The sequence below is a fragment of the Muntiacus reevesi genome, chromosome 1 (assembly GCF_963930625.1).
Source record: "Muntiacus reevesi chromosome 1, mMunRee1.1, whole genome shotgun sequence".
Lineage (NCBI taxonomy): Eukaryota > Metazoa > Chordata > Mammalia > Artiodactyla > Cervidae > Muntiacus > Muntiacus reevesi.
The window spans coordinates 165,252,369-165,276,101 of NC_089249.1; the positions used below are offsets into that span (position 1 = coordinate 165,252,369).

At 42.5% G+C, this 23,733-nt stretch overlaps 1 protein-coding gene across 10 annotated transcripts in view; it reads right to left on the reverse strand.

The window, feature by feature from the left end:
* The window catches only part of MACF1 (microtubule actin crosslinking factor 1), a 332,396-nt gene that overhangs the window by 99,341 nt on the left and 209,322 nt on the right, over positions 1 to 23,733 (reverse strand). For 7 of the 10 annotated variants that reach the window (XM_065915922.1, XM_065915908.1, XM_065915912.1 and 4 more), the window contains exons 36-48: positions 17,338 to 22,704; positions 16,627 to 16,776; positions 15,107 to 15,322; positions 14,870 to 15,019; positions 12,805 to 13,038; positions 10,435 to 10,584; positions 9,280 to 9,513; positions 8,007 to 8,207; positions 5,237 to 5,755; positions 4,341 to 4,517; positions 3,962 to 4,085; positions 2,957 to 3,165; positions 2,260 to 2,577 (exon numbers count right to left, since the gene is read on the reverse strand). In XM_065915922.1, the coding sequence (XP_065771994.1) occupies positions 2,260 to 2,577; positions 2,957 to 3,165; positions 3,962 to 4,085; positions 4,341 to 4,517; positions 5,237 to 5,755; positions 8,007 to 8,207; positions 9,280 to 9,513; positions 10,435 to 10,584; positions 12,805 to 13,038; positions 14,870 to 15,019; positions 15,107 to 15,322; positions 16,627 to 16,776; positions 17,338 to 22,704 (8,049 nt within the window). The remainder of the gene's footprint in view (positions 1 to 2,259; positions 2,578 to 2,956; positions 3,166 to 3,961; positions 4,086 to 4,340; positions 4,518 to 5,236; positions 5,756 to 8,006; positions 8,208 to 9,279; positions 9,514 to 10,434; positions 10,585 to 12,804; positions 13,039 to 14,869; positions 15,020 to 15,106; positions 15,323 to 16,626; positions 16,777 to 17,337; positions 22,705 to 23,733) is intronic. The other 3 variants (XM_065915933.1, XM_065915940.1, XM_065915949.1) reach the window with 1 other exon arrangement.

Here is a 23,733-nt window from a genome sequence, read left to right on the forward strand (position 1 = left end):
GAGGCAAAAGGCTTTCAAACTGACTAAAAAATACATCTTCAATGAAAGAGTGATACCTCTAGTCTCAAACTATACCATAAAGTGACTACAACTATACTACAAAGTAATCAAGACAGTGTCGCACTGGTACACACATACAATAAGACATATACATCAACGGAACACTATAGAAAGCCCAGAATATAAATGGATAAAGAAGATGTGATACACACACACTGGAATATTACTCAGGAATAAAAAGCACGAAATCTTGCCATTCATGACAACGTGGATATATCTAGAGTGTATGATACTAAAGGAAAGAAAGCAGATGGAGAAAGACAATACTGTTCATCTCATTTGTATGTGACATCTCAAAAACAAAACAAGGGAACAAACAAAAATGAAAACATATTCACAAATACAAAGAACAAACAGGTGGTTGTTAGAGGGAAGAAGAGTGGGAGAATGGGAGAAATAGATGCGGAGAATTACGAGGCATAAACTTCTAGTTATAAAATAAATTTAAATCACAGGGATATGACATATAGCATAAGGAATATGGTCAATAACACTGTAATAACTCTGAGTGGGGACAGATGTTTACTAGCCCTATCATGGTAATCATTTCATACTGTATTGAAATGTTTGAGCCACTATGTTGAACACCTGAAAACTAACGTAATATTGTATGTCAACTATATTATTTCAATTTAAAAAAATGATAAAATCTACTGTGTAAAAATTTTACACGACCAAAAAACATCCCAAGGAAAGACAAAAGACAAACTGTGAGAAAATATGGCACAAATGAATGTACTTACAAAACAGAAAAGACTCACAGACATAGAGAACAGACTTGTGGTTGCCAAGGGGAAGTGAGGTAGGGGAGGGAAGGACTGGGAGTTTGGGATTAGCAGATGGGAACTATTACATGTAGGATGGATAAACAACAAGGTCCTACTGCATAGCACAGGGAACTATATTCAATACCCTGTGATAAACCATAGTAGATATTAAAAAAAAGAATGTCTATAACCGAGTCACTATGTTGTGCAGCAGAGATTGGCACAACGTTGTAAATCAACTACACTTCAATTAAACAATTAAAAATAAAATAAAAATGGATAACAAAAAAAGAGAGAGACAGATTTCCTAATCCTACCCACTGAAAGGACCGAGAAGCAATGGCATCCTAGTGGCTCATGCAGTATCTGGATTATGATGTCTAAATATAATTGTCCTGTAAAAATAGGCTTCCTTGGAGAAATAGGTGATTCCAGGTGTGGGACAGGGAAATTACAAGATGACCATGACACATTGTGCCAGAAAGTAAGAGAGTACTCCTATACCGGTAGGGACATGTCAAAAAGATACCAGGAGACAGCTTAAAGGGGCTCTCATTGACCAAAAACTGGAGATTGCTTGAATATAAAAAAGAACAATAATGATAATGAATATGGGACCCCATAGTGACACTCTTTTTACATTTATAAAGAGAAAGAAAATAGCAATTGGTAGATCGAGATGAAAAGTATGCCAGTGTTTATTGTGCTATTCCTTTTACTTTTCTAGAATTTGAAAATTTTTCAAAACAAAAGCAAAAAGTGAGGACAGCAAACCAAACCAAACAATGAGATCACAGAGGTCACAGAGCTGGATAAACCAGGGTAGTGGTGTGGGCGTATGGCAATGCTAAGGCACTCTAGGGGGGTATGTGGGCAGCCGCAGCTGTTCTGGAGCTCAAGTTAGCCACCACTTGATCAATTAAGTACAGGTATACACTGTGATCCAGCAGTTCCACCCCTGGATACACATCTGCATCTGTGGAAGGTAGTATTTTCAGCTCTGCCTACTAGGTATATGGTAGGATTACACTTCTCTACCCACCTTGAAAGTCAGGTATGATCATGTGAAATTTGCTTTGACTAACAAAATGTAAATGGATATGGTATGTCCTCTTTCCCTTGCAGTAGTAATCATGAAAACATATGTCAGGATGAAGTTTCCATCAACTTGAAAGACTGAGTGATTACGGTGAGCTAAGTGTCCCTGGTGATCTGGGCTGAACACGTGCTGTGAGTGAAAAATAAAGCTAGGCTGTGTTTTTTAAAAATGAACAAACAATATCGAGTTTACAGGATGGCTGTGAGAATTCTTTAAGACAATGCAGGTCAAGTTGCCAGTATACTAACTAACATATTATGTGCTCAGTAAATATTTGTTTTTCCTTGCCCTTCCTTCCCCTTTATTCCACCAATCTGGCAGATAAAGCCTCACCTGGATCTGCTGGAAGAAATGTGCAATATCCTGATCTGGCTGATTCCCAGAGGCCAGCAGTCGACTTTTGTTTTCCATGAATTGCTGCAGTTTCTCAGAGAGATGTTCAAACATCTCTGCCTGGGGCAGAAGCTTCTTTAGGGAGCTCTCCTTTTCTTGCTGCTGTAGACAGAGCTGTTCAAAGCGCTGGTTCACCTCAGCCAATTTGCCCTGCAGCGCAGCGGCCGTGGTGCTGTCTGCTGTCTCCATGAATCGGGTCACCATATCACGGGTAGCCTCCAAGCTGCTCTTCTGCCGAGCAATATCCTGCTTCAATTTCTGTCATCAAGAACATATCTGTCAGCTCATGGCTCACTTATTCCGGGACATCTGAGCCACAAACTAATAAACTTCTAGTAACTACATGCTCACTTCCCCAAGGAGGCTTGAAGGATTGTAACTGAACCTTCAGAACATCATCAATACTCTTAGTTCTCCACCTCAGGCCACCAATGACTTTGCTATTACCACTGTCCCTCAAGTTTACCAATGGTTTGGAAATTGAGCAGACATACCTTTACATTGATTAGTCATCATCTCTAAGTCTATTAGAATATTCATGGAAATGCATTCTTTTCCTGATACTTTTCCAAAATGATGTCACTATGGTAGGTGGCAAATATATCCTCTATGCTAACTCCTGGGGCACAGGTCTCACCATGTTAGTGGCCAGGGCTTCTTGGATGACTCCTGATGACAGCGACACCACCTGCTCCTCTTCCAGGTTATTTTCAACTTCTCTGATGGACTGCAACAAGCTGTCCAGGCTTTCCTGGACACTCTGAGACTGGGCAATTGCCTTCTGCAGCAGAGCAGAGCGCTCCGCCAGGCTGCTGGAGAGGCGTTGGAAATGGCTGAGTATGGAATCTGGAAAATCAAGGCCATGACAAGAAAAAGTGGAGACAATTCTTCTGTTGTACTTTTTAAAAAATGTATTTAAATTGTACATGTTAATTATTATAACAATGGACATCAAAACAAACAGAATAAGCTTAAATACCTTACTATTTGAACCAAATTCAATAAGCATTGTATATTTAGCACCTACTAAGTGCCAAAAATTGTGCTCAGTGCTGAGAACTGAAGATTATTATGATAAAGTCCCTTCCTTCCACAAACCTTAAAACTCTAAAAGAGAGCGTAGGTAGTGGAAGGCACATCAATTAACCATAAACATAAAATCAAAAGTGCTATATTAGTACTAGGAGTACTGTACTAGAGAAGACAGAAGGAAAAGTTCTTTATCTTTTACTTCTTGGGGGTGGGGGTGGGGGTGGTGTCAGGAGATTACCAAGGAAGTAACTTCCTGGTTACATCTAGAAGCAGGAGCAAGGTATCATCACGCACAGTAAGCACTTGATAAATGTTAGCAGCTAAGAAACAGGACAAACTTCAGGGGGAAAGCAATGAGGAAATGACTAGCTCATCTGGGAAAGGAAGGAAGTCGGGTGTGGTAGGAAGGCAAGTGTCTGCGGAAAAAGGGTTGAAGCCAGGCCACGAAGGCCTCCTATGGTGTGAGATTCAAGTTCATTAGAGGGTTAGCTCTTTGTGCTTGGATCCGCAGCTCCTCACCAGCAGCACAGATGCTTGTACATCACAGTGTGAGATATCACAGGACAGAAGGACACACTTGGAGGTAGGAGTAGCCATTGCTGTTTCATACCTGTAGTTTCTTGAACATGTTTGCGGTCTGGGGCTGGGTCCCCTTCAATTTCCATGAGGTCGTGAGCTACTTTTTGGAGTTTTTCTACAGGTACTTGGTGCTCAGCCAATTCCTCCTGCAACTGCTGCTTGTCCATGGAAAAGGACAAAAGAAAACCATTAGAGTGAAGTAATCAAAGTGGGTTTCTAGGGGTCGAGAGCTACTGAGCAGCTCTGTAGAATAATTCTGTTTATCCACAGCCACAGACGTTAGAATATAGTGTTCAGGAATCAGATCTCGTCCAAGGCATCCCAATGCCTGCCTTTCACCTCCGCAAGCGTGTGATTTACTTTGGGGGCACTCTGAGTTGTGTGGAACAAGAGCCCGTGTCCCGGCTCACCTTTGTGGTTGCAAACTGCTGTTGCAGGACCCCAGGGTCAGAGGCAACTGTATCTGAGAGGAGCTTCTTCACACTGGCCTCGCAAGCTCTCATCCAGGCCTGCAGGCTGTCGGCGCTGCTCTGAAACTGCTGATACTGGCCCAGCAGCATGTTCAGGTGAGCACCCAGGTGTGTACACTGTGCCAGAGAAAGAAGGGAAAGCAGACCAAAGCAGGTCAGGCCAGAGGCAGCAGCTTCCTGGGCAAGTCCAAAGAGGCCTGACTGTGACTGCAGGTGAGGGTAGGTGAGCCTCCACAGGCAGACGGGAGCAACCATTTTCTACAAGTGGGTCCTGATTGTTTGATTCAGACTATCAACCCCAACTTTACTATACACGGGGGAAGACTCAGTGAGTTGTATGACAGGCTACTGATGAAATACACATCAAGCTGCAGGCAAAGGTGGGGATCAAAGGTACAAAACATTTTCCTATTAGGAGCGTTAAAAGATGTTGGCAAAAACATAAGACAGGTAAAAAGAATTAAGTGGATTCTGTATCTTGGGAGCTAAAGGAAGTTCTTTGATAGGGAGGAAGATTAAGCTTTACCCTAAATGTTCTATCTAGGAATGAAGACTATGTATTTGGTCTAAGTTTCCCTGTGCTCTGTCTCTTGGTGTTCACACCTGCTGGTCAAGATATAGGGAGGTGATCACTCCCACCTTCACCACTGGAGTGAGACATACCCCTAGATAGGGCTCAGGTTGAGCATAAGACCCTGGGCCTCTGCATTTTTTTTCCCCCCAGAGGCTCATAAAGACATTCTACAAACCCACGTGCTCACTGTCCTGAAGTTCTTACTGTAAGCCCCAGAAACCATCCACGGTTGTGTGAGGGCTGCCAGATACAGCTCCCATACCTTTGAATGGAGAGCACTGTATCTTTCTGTTGCATCTTTCAGCTTGTCCTTCACTAAGGTTCCAGTTGCTGATGGTTCTCTGCCATCCTCAAGGCTGTTTTCTGTGTCCAAGACCTTCTGGCCTGAGATAGTCACAAATCTCAAGTCTCCTTTGTGGGAAATGACATCCTCCGAGAAGCTCCCTTGCCGCTTCAGGAGGGCGGGAAGGGCCTCGGGGCTGCTGCCTCCCTGATGCATGCTCTCCAGCTCTTTCTCAGACCGTTCCAGCCAGTTCTCAAACTCTCGATGGTCCCGCAGAAACTTTTGCAGCTCGTCCCGCAGTGTTTGCACCTGCTTCAGTTCTGCCTCCGACTGGGCCAGGGAAGTCGCATACTGCTCCTTCAGCTCTCCGAGCTTCTCTTGCAGCAGCTGTTGTTCCTCGGGTGTGAGGCTGTGGCCGTGCTGGTCCAGGAAGGCCTGGGCTGACTGCGTGGCCAAGATGAAATTCTGCTGCTGAGACAGCAATTCTTGGTGACGAGCCTGACCAAAAAATCCCCCCAAACAAAGGACTATCAGTAGGGATACCAAAATGACTTGGTTATGTCTATAGCCGGAAGTAGGGAGAGATCTCAACAGGCCACTTTTTCAGCTGCTCAGATATTACCAACCTCTCTGAACTGCTAGGTATTATGCCATATGCTAATCCCAGGTGAACTGATTTACCTAGGATCTGACAGCTGTCACGTGTTATTTCATCCGACTTGCGCCACCATCTGCAGTGCAGGTGGACTATATAATTCCCATATCAAAGAGGGGATGAGTGAATGCCAAAAAGGTGTTGTATGTCTTACTAGAGGCCATGTAGATAGTTATGGGACAAACTATGACTAGAACTGGAGTCTCTTCACTAAACGACCCCAGGTCAAAGAGAAGGTACAAATGGCCAACTAAAACTACCCACCCTGATGGAAGGAGTGAGTAATCTTCACAAGCCATACATGGGACAGCATAAAACAGGTCATCTGCAAATGCTAAGCTATGAAATACGTCATTCATACATCCTTGAAGAGTGTTCCTACTAGAAAATATCTTGGGAAACTAGTTTTTCAGATAAACATTTGTATATTAGTAAGAATAAACTGTATTTCTGCCTAGTACAGGTAGTCTGTACTTTGTGTGTGCGATGTTTACGTGCGGACATGTGGACCTTTTTTCTATTTAAAAAATGGAACATAAGTTCTTTGAGGACAGTTGCAGTTGCTTTGTTTTGTCCCTAAAAATGTTCTTCCCGAGGCTAACAGAAGACAGTGGGTGCTTAGGAAGTGTTCTTGACTATCTGTACTGTGAATGCAACTCCCTAGAGAAGGACAATGGCAACATGATAGCTTCAGCTTCTGATGCCATCTCAGGGAATTGGGGTGACAAATATATCTGGCTGAAAGAGAAGGAGGGGGAAGCCCTTGGGAGGGATACACAGCTTGTCTGTGTACCACAAGATGCCCCCACGCTTATCCACCCAAGGTAAGGTGGCTCCCTTCCTAGCTAGGATGGAGCTGCCAACAACCAGTATCAGGAAGCCCCTGTGACAGCAGGACCATTTCTGCTCTGTGCTAAGACTGCTCTGGCTTTAGGGTACACACTACAGTGGATCTGACAAGTGCAGGAAGTAGCTTGCAAGAGGCAGAAATTCTATGAATACAAAATAAGGCAATGGCCACACAGGCTGTTCAACAGAAGCATTCCAGCTAAGCCAATTTTATTCGCTATAAAGGTGTCACTACTAACATATGTGACCCGTGTGTTTTCTAAGTTCCCTAAATATATAATAGTCTTCTGATCATGCACTAAATATGCCTGCATATGCCAGTTAATATCTTGGAGATGATGGATCTGGTTGGTTTACTGGCTTATCTCCAATGCCTGACATACAGCGGGTTCTCGATAATTGCTGAATGAATAAATGAGTAGAGAAAAATAAGAAAATGATTTCTTGAGAGTATCAGGGAGCCATTAAAGGAGTTAAGCAGAAAGACAGCATTTAAGAAAGCTCATTTAGTGGTGTGGGAATGGACTTGAGGGTAAAAGTCAAGAGGCAAGGAAACCAATAGAAGCTACTGTAACACAAGAGAAAGCTGAGAGTAGTCTGAACTGCAATACCTCAATGGAAATAAAAAGTGTGATGTCTTTGAGAGGTGTAAGAAGCACGGGATTTGATGACTGATTCAAAGTGGGAGAGGGAGGGAGGGAAAGGAGTCTAGGGTGATGTTTTAGTCCAGGCAAGTGAGTGGAAATTTAGGAAGGAGAACATGTTTGTTGGGGGAGAGGTACTTTAGAAAACAGGAGGTCCATTTCTCAGGTTGAGGTGCTTGTGGTTCCAAGCTGCAAACAGAGAGAAGGATTTATACACTCAGAACAGGCATTCGGGCTGAAGACAAATAAATACATGGAGATCACTAGTACAAACAGGAAGTGAAGTGTTATGGATGGATGAGATTACCTAAGGAAAGTATATCCTAAATGATTAAGATGAGACCTAGGCTACAACTTGGAAGTGCATCAGTGTGTTTCAGAAGCTGGCCAGAGGAAAGGGAGGAGAATTATCAGGGAAGACAGTGCTAAGGAAACAAGGGGGAAACTACTTCCAGGGGAGTGGTCAAGGGTGTTAAGGCTGCTGAGAAATCAGAGATATGAACTGAGAAGTTCTCACTGGATTTAGGGCAGGAGGTTATGGTGACTTGCCCACGGCAGGAGAGATTCACCCAGCATTGTGAAAACAAGCTAACATGCTCACCTTCAACTTCTCACACTGCCTGTCCAGCTTCTCTGGGGCTTCATTCAGCCCAGTGTGACCATCGGTGGTATCCAAGGCTCCTTTCTCCAGGTTGCCTGAGAGCTGCTCCATCTGTCCTTCCGATGACCCCACGGAGGTCACCCAATCCAGGAGAGCATCGATCTTCCTCCTGTTCTCTGCCAGTTCCTTTGCTGCTTTACTCTGAAAGCCACAGGGGGAGTCTAGTGAGAAGGCCTTAAATACTCAGCTACCATATAACCAAAGGTTAAGTAAAGGGAAAGATGTTTAGGTCAAAAAAAAAAAAAGAGAGAAACTCTAAGGCTGGGTATAAATAGTCTTTGCGTCCACAAAGAAAAACAAGCATGTTCTAAATCTGTTGAAAAATAATCATTTAAAATGATTCTTAAATTTGATCTATATCTCATCACTTCTAACAGGGGATTTGAATCCCAGGATTTGAAAAGGCTCTATTAAGTGGTGATTTTGTCCTGGCAGCCCTCCAGGTTTTACAGAATCCTTGCTAGGTATGCAGAAGTTACACACTAACTTAGTAGGATAAAAAATAGCACAATTACACTCAATTACCTGGCTGCTCTTCCTTAAAGAAATCACAGATCACTCCCATCCTTTCCTCTGCCAAGCAGAGCACTGAATTCTGAAACTTGCCTCTCAAATTCTATTTTCTGAATCTTCAAGTATTTTATTAATAAAACAGGTTATGCTAAGTGATACGTGCATGTATTTCAGAATTCATCTTCAGGTAACGTACTTCTCTTTCCCACATTCTCTACTGCCCTCATTAGTATACAAGTTCACAACCAGACAAAGAACTCTAATTCAATTAGCCAGTGCTAGGTGGGGTGCAGAAGACCACAAGACTTCACCTTAAATTTATCCCAGTGCCATGATTTCCCACTGAAACTGTAATGGCAGCCTGAGGAGAGCTTGAGGCCCATTAAGACTGCCCAGGTGTCTTCATTAGCACCCTTGGATCACCAGTCTAGATTCATGTTAAAAATAAGCCCTATGCTTTTTCCCCAAAGATGATGATGACGGTGATGGTGATTTGGAATATGAACTTTCTATCAACTATTCCTGACTTAAAAGTCCTTCAGAATGTTTCTTGTAAAAATAAATATCAACTCACAGATCAGCTCCTGGATGAGCCCTTTTCCTCAATTCTATGCTCTCCGGAAGGTCATCAGCTTTTACTTGTGTAGGTACCAAAATTTTCTTTTTTGAAAAATACCAAGCATCATAGCAGTCTGGTTACCTTTTCAGTCTCCTGCTGTAAGGCTGAGGTCACCACTTCCTCCAGCTCCTTCTGGGCCAGCTTTGTCCTTTCCTGGAGAGCTTCATACTGCTCCTTAGCCTGATGGAGTTTCTCCCGGAGAGCTGTCAACTCATCGGGGCTCAGTTTAGTCTGGTTCTCTTCCAGGAACCCTTCGGTGTCTTTGACAACACTGGCAAATGAGGTGGCATGATTCTGAATGTCGTCCTGTAAATCCTTAACACATGAAAACAGGATAGCAGAGGCTTCAACTTTAGTATTCTAAGACCTCTCAACAGCACAAAGATGGAATGACTAGAATGACATTATCTGCAATGGACATATGTCCCTGAGTATAATTTGCTAAGTTTTATGCTTAAACCAATGTAGATAATAAAATTTTAAATGCTTTTTAATTAAGAAGCTTCTAAAAATATTTAATTTTCTAAGAAAAATTTAAATTTCTAAGAAGATATTTAGTGAAGATATGAAAGGAAAATGCCCACAAATATGATTTTTATTTTGCAATGACTTATCCTCAAAGAGATCATTCTTCTGTAAAGCAGAGTTGACAATGGGACTCTAACAGTGTTGAGACCTGGCTGGTTCTTCGTAACTCTCTTGGTCATCACTCCTGAACCCTCATGTAGCCTACAAGAGCCAGCATGATCTGGGTCCTGCCTCCTCCCTAGCTTTATTGTTCACTAATCTTCCTTTTGTTCTTTGTACAGTCAAATTAGTTCTTTTCCAATTCTTTAGTACTGTGCTTGATCACATTTCCACCTCCAGACTGATATACAGGCCTCTGCCTGGCATGTCTTCCTCCTCCCACCCCTTCATGCATCAACCCCTACGTATCCTTCGATTCTCAGTTTAAATGACACTTCTTTAAAGGAATCTTCTGATATATAAGTCAAGATTGGGTCTCTTATATCTTCTTATGTAATGTTTCCTTTATAGATATAATAGTGAATACATTATATGCTCATTTCTGTGATTATCTGTGTAAAGTCTGTCTCTTCCACGACACTGTAAGCTTCATGAGAGCAGGGATACTTAACCATTATGTCGCTGGCACTAAGCGCTGAGCCTGGCACACAGCAAGCCTTTCTAAGTACTTACTGACGGAATGAAAAAAGTGAGTTAACTCTTACTGACCTTCAGGTCGCTTTGGTTCTTCTGCAAAGCAGAGAGATCCTGCTGGGTGGCTCTACCTTGATGGCCAGCCAATGCTCTTTCTGCCTGTCCCACCCAGCTGCAAAGATCCTCCAGTTTTTGGTGACAGGTATTTTGCTGTTTCTGCAGGGTCTAATTAAAATGCAAAGGGGCCAAGAGATAATTAATGATTCTCATTTTATAAATATAAGATAACTCCCTGAAATGTAAAATAGGAAGGTTATATCACAAGGATGGAGAAGTTGGTGGGAGACTAGAGCAGGAAAAGGCACAGAAATCATATTCAGAAAGTTCCCCTCATTTGGACAGTCTATTGGTCTGGATCTATGGTCTGAATTACAGTTAGGAGTGATTTCAGGTGAGAATGCTCTGAGGTTTTGGTTTGGAAGCTCCTTTGCCAGACTGCTTCTTATCCATGGAAATGGAGAAGAGAGAGCCTAGATGCTTAAAACCATAGATGATACTGGGGATGAAAATAAATGACAGGTTTTGATCACTTCTACAGGAACTGGATGATATACTACATATGAAGTCACAATATGGAAAATTAGAAGGACTGGACAAGGAGGAAAAATCAAGAAACTGGATAATTTATAAGCTAACTGAGCTTCTTAATAATTAATCTGACTTTATATAAGTCAAATGTCTCACAAATGCAGACACCCATTAAATGGAATGATTACTTGCCAGGCATGAGGGGCTTGGCTATTTTGAGAAGAAGGGAAGTGCCCAAGAATAGCAATGGGCTCCGTCCTTCAGGTGTCTACACCAACAGCCAAGAGAAAAGACGGCCCGAGGGAGGAGGGATTTGCTTCTGTGCCTGATCCTTTTCCAGACCTCAGTCACATGACACTGAAGCACCTGATTGAGCAATTGAGCATGATGTGTTCTCCTGATCATCCTTCTAAAACCATTTTTCCACCAGTTTCTACCTTCTGATGGCATTTTGAGTCACCTGCACTTACAAACAGGTGCCCAAATTGGCCCTCTCTCCCCCGCTTTAGGACAAACAGAAAGGCTCTGGAGGAGACCTCCTAAGAGCTCTTCAGCTGTAAAACGGGATCCTCGTGGGTTAGGATGGGTGCAGACTGAATCTGAAAAAAGCAAAGCAAACAAGTTAGCACACAGACAAACACATGCATTCAGGGCAAATATAGAGAGAAGCAGAGCATTTCTGACAATAACAAGGTTAATAAATGTCGTGGAATTAATTACACGCTTGAAGAGAATGTTCACATGCAACTGGACCATCTTATGCAACTCAGGGGCCTATCCTGGATGTGGGCTGTATCTTAAGGTGGCCCAGGCCAATGCTATTACATTAATTATACATAAGCTATACCGAGCTGTATAAAATCCAAGTAAGGACACTGCTAATTTCCAGATTTAGAAGGTAACCTACCATATTTCATTAATATCTTACTTCAATTTTAATCCAGTTGCAATAACTAAGCTGTAACAAGGGACATACAGACTTCACTAAATATCCTGTAAGCCTGACTCAAAAGTTCAATTCTACTATGCACAATATTTAATAAAAGAGACACTGAGACCGTTTTACTGGTGATAACAATTCTAATACTATCTTGCTGAATTTCAACTTATTATTCATACAGAATAATGGCATAAGCATCATTCTTGGTATTCTAAGGTTATGATGTTACCATGCAATTATGTTGAGCTCTACAAGAGGGTTGTGATAGAAGGTGGTAAGATGATTAGTCTCCTGCTTCCTGCAAAGTTTATCAACAGTGCTTCTACACAGAGTTTTCTACAACTGAATAAGCACTAGATACCATAGTGTACAGAAAGGTGCTAGAAAATAATAGTTTTCAAAGGTGCTAAAGAATTAATATGATTCTGATAAAAATCTTTTTGTCAGCTGTCTGAAGGTGGTCAAGGAATCTTACTGTTAATCATCTGAAAAGCCCTAGAATCAAACTAACTTCAGGACCATTCTTCTCAAGGGCTCAGAGTATCTAACTGCCCCCAACAGTCCTCAAAAGAATACTGAGGGAGAGTGGTGGAAATAAGGGCTGCGGATAAAATTTTCATTTGAAAGTCAGAGAATGAGATACAGTTACAGTAGAGTCTAACTAAGAAAAAAACACCTTGCACATGCATACACATGTAAACACATATATTCTCTCACACGCAAACATAAAACCAAAAACATGGCAAGAAAGACAGTCAAAACAGCTGTCTCGTGGACCAGAACCAAGCTGGCCTGGACCAATCAAAACTGGTAAACACAGGCTCCTGGAACCATGACAAATGGCATCTGGCCAGAAAACCCAAAGACAGAGGACAATCCCAGGGACCAACTGAGCCCAGCCGCTGGTTCAGTCTGACCTTGACCTGGGCAGCCTGCTCCATTTGTTGAAGACGGTCCCGCAAGGCATCCCCCTGAGCTGTAGTCTCTTCCTCAAGGTCCTGGAAGGACCTCTGCAGTTCATTCAGCAGCCTCAGCATCTGCCGGTTCTGCTGAGGAGACAAGTCCTGGGCATGCTCAGAGATGAAGAACTGAACATCAAAGGCAAGTGCGTCCAGCTGAGGTTTCCTCCCGGCCACGGGCTGCTTCAGGTCCTGAGTGAGATGGGGAAGGAAGAAAAGGGAAAAGAAGCTTCTAATTCTCCATAAAAGCAGAAACTGTTGGTTCTAATCAAAGAATCAACATAATCAAACAGAGGTGAATTTCCTGTATTTTTAAAAGTGACACTGATTACTTCTAGGGCCAACCCACAATGGAAGTTTCTTTCACTTCTGGCCTCTCCAGAGTCCTCACATATTATAGCTAGGTTTCCTTTAACTGTAATTAAAAGAACAGTAAATTAAATCAACCACTGATTTCTAAATGCACTATACTTTCCATTATTTATATTAATAGAAAATAATAAATAGCAGTGCTATTTATATTATAGCACTGTTAATCCCAAGTATCTGTGAAAAAATGCTATACTTTGGAAAGTAGAGCATGAATTTTTGGTCAGAGATAGATCTAATTGTATTTTATTAGGTTCAAATAACCATTTGTATTTGTCTAGCCCTGAGATACTGGTAAGACAGAAAAGAGAAAATATTCAATTTCTTAGTGGTTCACTAAAATTTGACTTTTAAATAGTTATACATGTTATACATTTAAAACTGTACAAAAATGTCAAACATGTCATACATTTTAAAACTGTAAAGGATTACAGTCAGATAGTAGTAAAAAACTGCCTAAACACTAGAATTTATCTGCTTTTAGACAATTAAAAAGCATGCAATATTCCCACAAACTTTTAGTAATCATTACCCACGTTACACTGGATGCAATTAAAAAACCATAAAAACAAGTAGAATACCTGCATGTCTATCACTTGGAAATTGGGAGCAGTCAGCAACCCTGCAAAGTGGGCTCAGAGGAGGACTACTTGCATATCTATCACATGACTGTACTTCCTCTGTCTGTGAACACACCGATTTGGGAAACTCACTAGGAACATGAGGCTTAGACTGTGGCTCTCTTCCCATAGTGGAATTCACATAATTTATAACTAGGCAAGGACACAAATATAGGAGGTGCTCTGTGTTTTTATATTTCATACTATGTCATAGGAATTTTTCTCACCCTTGCTTCTTTCAAAACTCAGTGAACAGAGTCTGCTACTCATTCCTCCATCAGTATATTTGGATTAAAGGGTATGAAGGCATTAAAGAAGGCAGGTCAACTCTTCCAAGATAAAGAAGGGCGAGGATGCATACAAGGGAAATCTGACCACAGACAACATTTAGGTCTGTACCTCTTAAGACTGGGGAAAAGGAAGAGGATGGAATAGGAGGGAACACCTCTAGTTCTGCTTTGACTTCAGAAAGAATTTGAGAGGAATAGCTATAGCAGAGGGTGGATAAACCAATGTGAGCATTACCTGATATTACCTTAAGTATAATTCAAAAGAAACAACAGTGCTGGGGGCAGGAGAATCCTAGGCTTAAATATATCTTAGAATCTCTAATTCTCACTGACTTACAGAAAAGAATCAATTAACCTGGAGTTTAACAAGAAGAAAACCATCTCTCAAGATGAGGGGTTAGTCATCTACATTCCCCAAGCCAGATCTGCCTGTCATCTGGTTTTGTAAATAAAGTTTTACTGCAACATGTCTACAACCATTTGTTTATATGCTGTGTATGGCTGCTTTTATGTTTCTACAGCAGAGATGAACAATTGCCACAGAAACAGGTCACCTGCAAGACCTAAAATATTTACTGTCTGGCCCTGTACAGGAAAAGTTTGCAAAGACTTTATTTCTCAAATGGAAAGTCAGACTTTCTAAGTAAAGGCAAGTACAGATACTGGTCTGCCTAGCAGAGACATAAAATTAATATAACACAAAAGGGCAAATAAAACATGCTTGAGAGCTGGTGGTGCACTCACCTCACACCGTTGGAGGCAGTGATTCAGGCTGTCAGCATCTGTTTCACTGTCATATTCCTTGCTGTTCAGAATAACACGGGTATTGCCAACCCAGGCTCTCAGATCTTGAAGTCTGCCTTCTAGCTGTTCATACTGATTTAACACTCTAGTCTAAGAAATAAATGGCAAGTTAGATGATAAAACTCTCCAAGCCTGCCCAGATTCTGTGAGCCTTTGTAAATAAAAACAAGAAGCTACCTTCTGTACTTCCAAGGCACTCTGGAGGTGGAGCAGTCTGGAACCCCAGGTGTCACTCACAGAGCTGAGGGACTTTTGAAGATTCTTGGCGTCTTTTTCTAGCGCCTTCAGCAGTTGAGCTGGGACTTCCTGAGGCTGGTTGATGATAATCTGATCCACACACTCTAATTCCTGACTCACCACCTCGGACAGATCCTTTAGCTCCTTGTCTAATACCTAAGGGCATAAACTGGAGTTACCGCCAAAATCGAGACTAGAAATCTTGCTGTCTTAGAATCAGCTGTAAACACATTATTCTGTCACCTCATGCTTACACAGGCTTTAGGGCTTATAAAATGTCTTTATAGACATTAATTAGTTTTTCTGTTGTTCTCACAATCAATCATTCTTGAATGAGGCAGAGCAGACGTCATAATCCTGAATTTATAGGACAGATGCCTCCGTGCTTAAAAATGTGAACCTGTTTTTCCCTGAGGTCACCCAGCTGATAAGCTTAGAGCCCAGACTTGCGATCAGAGTTTCTGAGTCAGGGCAATGTTTCTTGCCCTACAGCTTGCTACCTCTCCAAGAGGTCATTATGCTTTAAATAATGTGATGCAATATATGTCAACCAAAGGACAACTCTTCTACTCCGAAGTTCAAGCGAGAGGAACCAAAGAACATAAAAATATCCCGAGCCAGCTTTTCCACCCAGCTATTCCTCAATATTCTGCTCCTCAGCAAAGAAACCAGAAACAAGCTGTGGAAGAGCCTGGTAGTTCTTTGGGCATCATCCTCACCTCCCTTTCAGCTATCCTGCCTAAAGCCACCCCTCTGGACACTGAGAGAACTGGTAAACCTCTACAATCTCTGCACTCCTCATGACTCCAACCCTGTGACAACTCTCAGCCTCAATGTCTATGTCTACATCTTTCCATGTCCTCAGGGACCTCATTCCATCAGTGATCCCTTATTCTCTTCCCTAACTTCAAGTTCTCCTGTTCTATTGGTTCTTTCTCCTCAGCCTAAAAGTCCACTCAAAACATTCCTCTTGCAATGCATTTCCTCTAGCTAGTGTCCTACCTCTCTTTCCTTGTCTGCACTACCAAGCTTCTGGAAAAGCATGACCTACATTAATTGTCTCCACCTTCCAATATCCTGTTTATTCTCACTGCAACCGAGTTTATATCCCACCACTCGACGGTAGCTGTTCTTATCAGGCGCCTGGTGACTCTCGGGCACTGAACCCCACCTTTAGTTTTACTATCCTCGGTCCCCTACTGTATCTAGTACTGCTGACCACTATCTAACACTGCCCAGTGTCTCTAATACTCCCTCGAGTCTCTTATGCTTTGGTTTCTGTGAGACTAGTACCCCATGCTGTTCTTCACAGATCTCTAATTACAGTTTTTCCAATCTACTTTTTGTCCATTAAATAGCAGTGCTTTTGAACATGTTTTTCTTCCTTCAGGAGCTTCTCTTGTGGTGTCTTCTCACTTTTCTCAAGCTGATGGGCCTGGAGGAAGTCTCTGGGAACCTACCTTGGCCTGACACAGCAGATCCTGTAGCTCTGCCAGGTTGAGCTCTAGAGGTTGAATCTGCTTGGTCCTCATTTCAATGTCCCGCAAAAGAGACAGATAGGATACCAACTTCTCATCATGTTCTAGGCAGAGCTGCCGGGTAAATACATTCTGTGGAGCCAAAAAGAAAACTCACTCAAATCTGACATTCTCCTTTAAGTCTGCCTTTAAAGCGGGCAGGGTCATAGAACAGAACAGAAATTTTACTACACATTGCGTGGAATGAAATAAATTATGCTATTTTATCTAAACTGTCTCAAATCAATAGACAAAAAAGCAATTCATTAATTTCCTCAGGGAGCACAAGCTCAAAATTATCAATCTATAAGCATCATTTTAGCGAAAACCTCTTCTGACTTCAGGTACCATAGCCTCAGTATTTTAACTTAGCTTCAATGCTACCCTTGCAAATTTCGGAAAGACATTAAGGGCTACTACCTAATTTTCCAACAGCTATGTTAAAAACAGATGACAATAAACTAAGCTATATCTTAGAGAATCCTCTAGTGTCCTTAAGTAGATGTATGTATACAATTAATCATACCTATGAAAACTCAGTATCCAGTCAAGAGTTTTAGCATGAAATTAGCCATAACAAGTGCGCGTGCGCGCACACGCGCGCGCGCGCACACACACACACACACACACACACACACACACTGGGTAACTTACTTTAGTAGCTCTGAAGGGCTCCGGGTTCACACTCGCTCCCCCTGGTACAGTCATCAGGGGGGTTTGTGCGCTGCCAGGGCTCTCTCTAAGCTTCTCCTGTGGGGTCTTCTCATCCATCTTCATTGTGGGGCACGATACTGGGGGCACCATCTCCTCTTCACTGGTGTCTGGAATAGGACTAATGGGGGCATCCTGCTGTCCTCTACTCTCCTTTTGAGACACCTCTCTGGACAGTTTCTCTGGGAGAAGGGACGCCGAGACTCTGGGAACCCTCTGAGTCACTCTGCCTTCAAAGGACCCTCCTTCTGCACCTGTAACTGTAAGGTTTGACACTTGTAGAGATTCCTCTCCAGGTATTTCCTGAGTTGTCACTATGTTAGACTCAAGAATTCTGCCATGTTCACGATCACTTTTGTTGTCCTGAGGAGGAAGGTCCTTTCTGTCTGAGAACTCCAGGTAATTGACTTCTTTGGAGCCTACTCTAATTTCTTCCAATTTAACAGTGCTTGTTGAGTCAAAACGTGCTTCTTGGTATGATTTTTCTTTATATTCATTAGGTAAGAAAGTCAAATCTTTGGTTTGCCTAATCTTAAAAGCAACACAGGAATCTTGATGATAATCGGTCTCCTGTCGGGTGGTTCCTTGGAAAGACTTGTCTGTTGTGAAAACTGGGGCTGTGTCTGCAACTTGGACTCCCCCAACCGGTTCCTGGTCGTGCAATCCTTCAGGCCTTGGGGTCAAAGAGGAGAGTAGTTCACTCTGGATCCCAACAATAATTTCTTGAGATTCACTGACTAGATTAGAGTTGAAGAAGGTTAAAGCATCTTGATTTCTTACAGAGATTCCTTCGGGTGTCATTTGGGAAGAAGAGTCTTCAGTTTCACCAACAGGAAAGTCCAGATCCCTGTCAGTTTCTTTCCCTTTTTCACGTGCAGTTATCTCCATACGCTGATTCTCTATATTAGAGTCACGGTCATCACTAATGGCAATTTCCTGATTCAGCTTTGCTTCTGAAAGAACTGCTGGTCTCGGGGTCTTGCCTCTTTCTTCTACAGTCTTCTTCCCTCTCTTGCCCTTCTCCGTGGTTTTCACTGGTTTCTGTATAACCTGCTGACTTAGCAATTTCTCTAAAGTTTCATGATTTGACTCTTGCACTTCTGAAATAATTCCTCCTTGGTTTTCCCTTACTTCTTTAGAATCTAGACTTGATATAGACTGTTTCATATGAGAAATAATTTCTGTTTGTACTATTTTTTCTTGCTCTTCATCTGTATTTTTTTCCATGGTTGTATAAGCCACCTCTTTGGGGTTAAAATCACAAATTTCTGATTGAAGATGTGTCTCTGAATCTTGGCCCAGTGATTTACCTTTACCATCACTAGGAATTACAACACTCAAAGATTCCTTAGCATCTGGAGAAGATCTCTTATTTTGATCATCGCACTCCAATCCCTTTAATGAAATTTCCCTGCTCTTTTTTGCCTCCTCCCCATTAGAAACTCTCACTTTAATGCTTTTTTGTGCAGATTGGTTTTCAATTTGAAATAATTTCTCACTATCTCCTTTACCACAACTCATTTCAGCAGGCTGACTATGAGCAATTAACATTTCCTTTCCTAGAAATTGCTTCTTTATTTCACATACTTCAGTTCCATCTTGCTTTTCAACATGAGCCTGGTGATCACTGGACTTAAATGTATCTACTTGGATTATAGTTGCCAGTTCAGGACTGATGAGTCTTTTCTCAATAGCTTCCTTTAAAGTCACTCTCTGATTACTGAATATGTCAATAATTCCTCCATCCAACACCTGATGAGATGCAATAATTCTGACCATGTTTTCATCTACTAATTTCTGTTCCAGAGCTGATGCCAATGTCAATCTTTTTCCTGTGGCAGGGTCTATGATTCCCCCAGCATTTGCCTGGGCTTCCAGAACCTTCAGTGTAGCTGCAAAGTCTACTTTTCCAAGCTTAACTGCTTGAGACAATGTAAGTACTTTGTCACTTGCTCCATCTTTAATGTCTGAAAAGGGAATTACTTCTAGATATCTCTGCCCAGATTCAATATCAATTTTACACTTTTTTACTAATTCTGAATAGGGGACAATTCTGTAACTCTCAGGATCTATAATCCCATTCATCATTTCTGAAGACAGTGTTGCTTTATTAGTTAATCGTCCTTCCTTTTCAGCTTCTGCCAGGGTCAACTGTTGGCCAGAAATGAGATCTACAAAGCTTCCAGTGAAGGCCTGAATTTCTTGGATTTCTCTCTTCAAGTCCGGGGTTACAAGATCTAACTTCATGGCTTCAGAGAGGGAAATAGTTTTCTTTGTTTCAGGATGAGAGAACTGACAGAGGCTTAAGGTCTCAACTCTTCTGAGTTCCTTGGCTAAGTCTTCATCAATGATGCCATGTTTAAAGGCATTATCAACAGAAAGTCTCATTCCAGATATATGGTGAATGATACCTCCGTCTACCACCTGCTTTGTCAACAACTGAATGGCCTCATCTCTCTCCAAAAGTCCTCTGTCAATGGACTGCATGACTGTTAAAGGGGCCTTGCTGTCAGGGTCCATAATTCCAGTTGTTTCCATTTGTAAGCTAATTAATCTCTCCCTAACCGTGTTTTCAGCATCTCTGCCTTTGGAAGCTTTCTCCAGATTTATAAGCTCTGGCTGGTCAGCACTGTCCACCAAGCCAAGATTTGAGGCTAAAGTTACTGAAACCTTTTTGCCTCGTTTCAGGTCAATGATTCCACCAGTCACCACCTGCCTCTCTAAAATTCTGGTGGCTGTTTGTGTGTCAAGAAGTCCAATGGCAACTGCTTCCTTCACAGAGCACAGTGTGTGGGTACGAGGGTCTAAGACACCACTTATAGCTTTGTCTGCCATGAGGACATTGTGCAACAACTTCTCATCCATCAGACCTTCATCAATGACTTCTTCAGTTGTCAAAGACTCGCAGGTCTGAGAGTCAAAGAATCCCCGAAACATGTTCATCTTTCCCATAAGTTTCACAGCAGTGTGACTGGGCACAAGGCCTCGGGCTATCGCTTCACTTAGCAAGAGCTTTTGGCCTGTCTGTTCATGAAGGATACCACCCTCTACTAATTGTGCAGCTAATGTATTCAGGGTAGCCTCTTCAAGCAATTCTGAAGCAGTACTGCATGGCAGGGAAGTTTCACTGCCATCAGCTTCCTTGTCTGTCATCATTCTGCTACCACCTGCCATGCTGTGACTTTCTGGACTTTGTTGATGGTCATCCCTACCCAAAGGTGACTTACTTAATGCTTTCTTCTTGTCCAGAGAATGAATATCCTTATCCTTTTCAGACCTGAGTTCCGATTCTAAAGCTAGAGTTTTCTTGACTTGGAATTGTGACTTTTTGCTTTGGGGTTTTATGAGAGGTCTTCCAGTTTCACCTAGAGTATATTCAGTTTCAAGTGTGTTTGCTTGCTCTTTCTGACACACCAAGGAAGTCTTTCTGAGAATCTGCCATTCTTCTTTTAGTGACTCAACAGAAAGCAGGTCTTTGTCCTCCCCCACAATCACATCTGCTTTCTCAGGAGGTATTGTAAGGAGAAATTCTCTATTGACATTTTCTCTGGTAGACACTTCTATTTGGTCTTCCTTTTTGGTACCAAACAACTGTCTTTTAAACTCTGATTTGACTTTATCTATGACCTTCAAAGTATCAACATTTGGGTTTCCCCCTTTTTGTTGCCCTACAAACAGGTCCATTTGGGGGTTCTCTATAGAAGAGCCTTCTGCTTCTACAATGGTCTTTTTGCCTTTTGCTTCAGTGCAATTCGCCTGATCGGCATCTTCTTTGTTTTGAGAAGAAAACTGGAACTCACATGACCTCACAGCCAGCTCATCGCAGAAAGTTTCTGTCATCTTCACATTCACTGCTTTTTGTAATTTCTCAGCAGCTTCTGGCCTCTGATGCCCACTGCCAAACACTTCTGGAGGACCTGCTTGATCACCTCTTGCTGTCAGTGCCTCCATCAGCTCATTGTCCAACAGGAGCAGCCTCTGCCCATCCCTCGCGTTAATGTAGCTGTGAGTCATCAGCTGAAACAGCAGCTTCTCCTTATGGCTTGCGGCACCCTCGGTTTGGCCTGTGCGGCACAGCACATCTGCCTCTGCAGGATTCGTGTTCAACTTGCCTCGTTCTAAAGAGTCTGCTAACTGCATGTGGGGCATCACATCGGGGATGCAAACTGATTTCAAGTTATTAGCAAGACTTTTGTCTAGCATACCATTTTCAACTGCTTTTTCCCAGGACCAAATCTCTGTCGTTGCTGGTAGAAATACGGCTTTAATATGTTGTCGGTCACTAAGAATTCTATGAGCTAGTTCTGTAGACACAATACCTTGTTCCAGGGCATCTGTGATTGGGAGAATCTCTCCAGACTCAGGCCATAGCAACCCCATGAATGACCAAAGGGACTCCAGAATCACAAGGGCAATCTTAGCAGTTACCAGATCATGGCTCACTGCTTCATCCACCGTCAGCCTACGCCCAGTGACAGTATCTATGATCCCTCCTGTCTGAAGCTGCCTTATGAGGAGAGCACAGGCCATATCTTGGTCAATCAAGTTATGTCTCACAGCCTCTCCCACTGTAAGTCTGTGTCCTGTTCTTGGATCTACTATGCCTCCAGCAAAAAGCTGAGCTTCCAGCAGCCGGACAGTAACCTGCCTATCTATCAGCCCTTCCTGAACTGCACGGAAAATGCTAACTTTCCGGCCTGATTTCAAGCTCACCATTCCCCCTGCCAACTGCTTGACAGGCAGCAATTTCAATCCTGATTCCTGATGGACAATACATCTCTGCATCAGATCCAGTAAATCTATTTTCTCGGCTGTGTTTGGGTCTATCAAGTTCTTGGATGATCTCAGGTGGGACTCTAACCCTGAGTGAAGCCATGCAGAAATGAGGCCTTGGTGAAGAGCCTCCTCTAGGTTAATACAGTTCTCATCATTGGGGAGACTGAAACCTCCAGTTGCCAGGTGAGCTTCTAAGATTTTCAGTCCAACTTTCTCACTGATTATTTTCTTTTCAATTGCTTCCGCCACAGAAAGAGGGCCTTTGTTTTCAGTGAGCCTGCTGATTGAGGACAGGGCATTCTGTAGCTCTTGGAGCTGCTGGTACATCTGGGGACTAACGAGGTTTCTGGCTAGGCCCTCCTCCAAAGACAGCTTTTCACAGGTCTCGGGGGCAATGAGGCCAGACAGGATAACCTGGGATTCCAGGAGCACCAGGCCTGTGTCTTGGTCAATGAGGCCCTTTTGCATTGCTCTGAAGATGGGAAATATCTCCACTGTGCCTAGGTCAATCACCCCAGCCACTGCTCTGCAGCCCTACAAGAAAAAAGGAATAAGAACACTGAATCAGAGAAGCACAGTTGTTGAAAGGAGTCATTCAAAGAACTACAGTAGATCAAATTCCGATTACAAGAAAAACCCAGCCTGGGATGAGCCCCAACCTGTAGGAAACGTCCTGAAACCTGACAGTGTTAATACTAAAAAAGATTTTTTCTAATCTATAGAATGTTTAACATAGAAGTCTACAGAGTACCCAAGGGATGGTAGCATTAAGCATATCTGAGTGACAAGCTCTACAAAGTAGCAAGCAAGGAAAGTGAGGAGACAACTATTTCTGAGACTAAATCACCAAAAAGGCTCTTACAGACATACCAGTTCCCCCAAAGTGAGAATTCGACCTCATATAACAACTTCTCAGGGTTGCAATCCATGCAGAAGACTCTTGAAGTAGCACTTCCCTGCTGATGAGTTCAGCGGGACCGGTCCACGGGGTCAGAAGAGAGACATAAGCAGCCCAAGAGCCACACAACAGCTGTGCAGCTAGTAGACGGCCCCATGTACGTTACTCGGGCAGGTGCTGAGCACCTAGGGTGGTCACATTTTTGATGGCCAATGCTAGCATTTGCCATGGCAACAGCTCCGAGTTAAATTAGCTCTAGGAATTGGAAGCAGCAAGTCAAAGAAGGAGCAGACTAGGGTCCCTTGACTCTGAAACCACTAATAAATTTTCCTCTAATCCAGGCTAGAACAGGTAATACAGTAATCACAATGATGGCTACTATTTACTGGGCACTTAATATATTTATTAAGCAGTGACAGTTAATCCTCACAACAATCCTATGAAGGAAATTAATTTTTAGTTTGCAGATAAGAAAATGAGGTACACAGAGATTAGGTAACTTGTCCAAGGTCACAAAACAAGTGAGTTCCAAAAACAAACCAAAGGCTGACTCTAAATTTCAAGCTACTCCCTCACCAGTCAGATCCAGGGGAGCAGGAAGAGTAAGCACAGTAGAGTTCCATCTTACAAAGGAGTTCAGTACTAAGGACACAGCAAGCCTTACA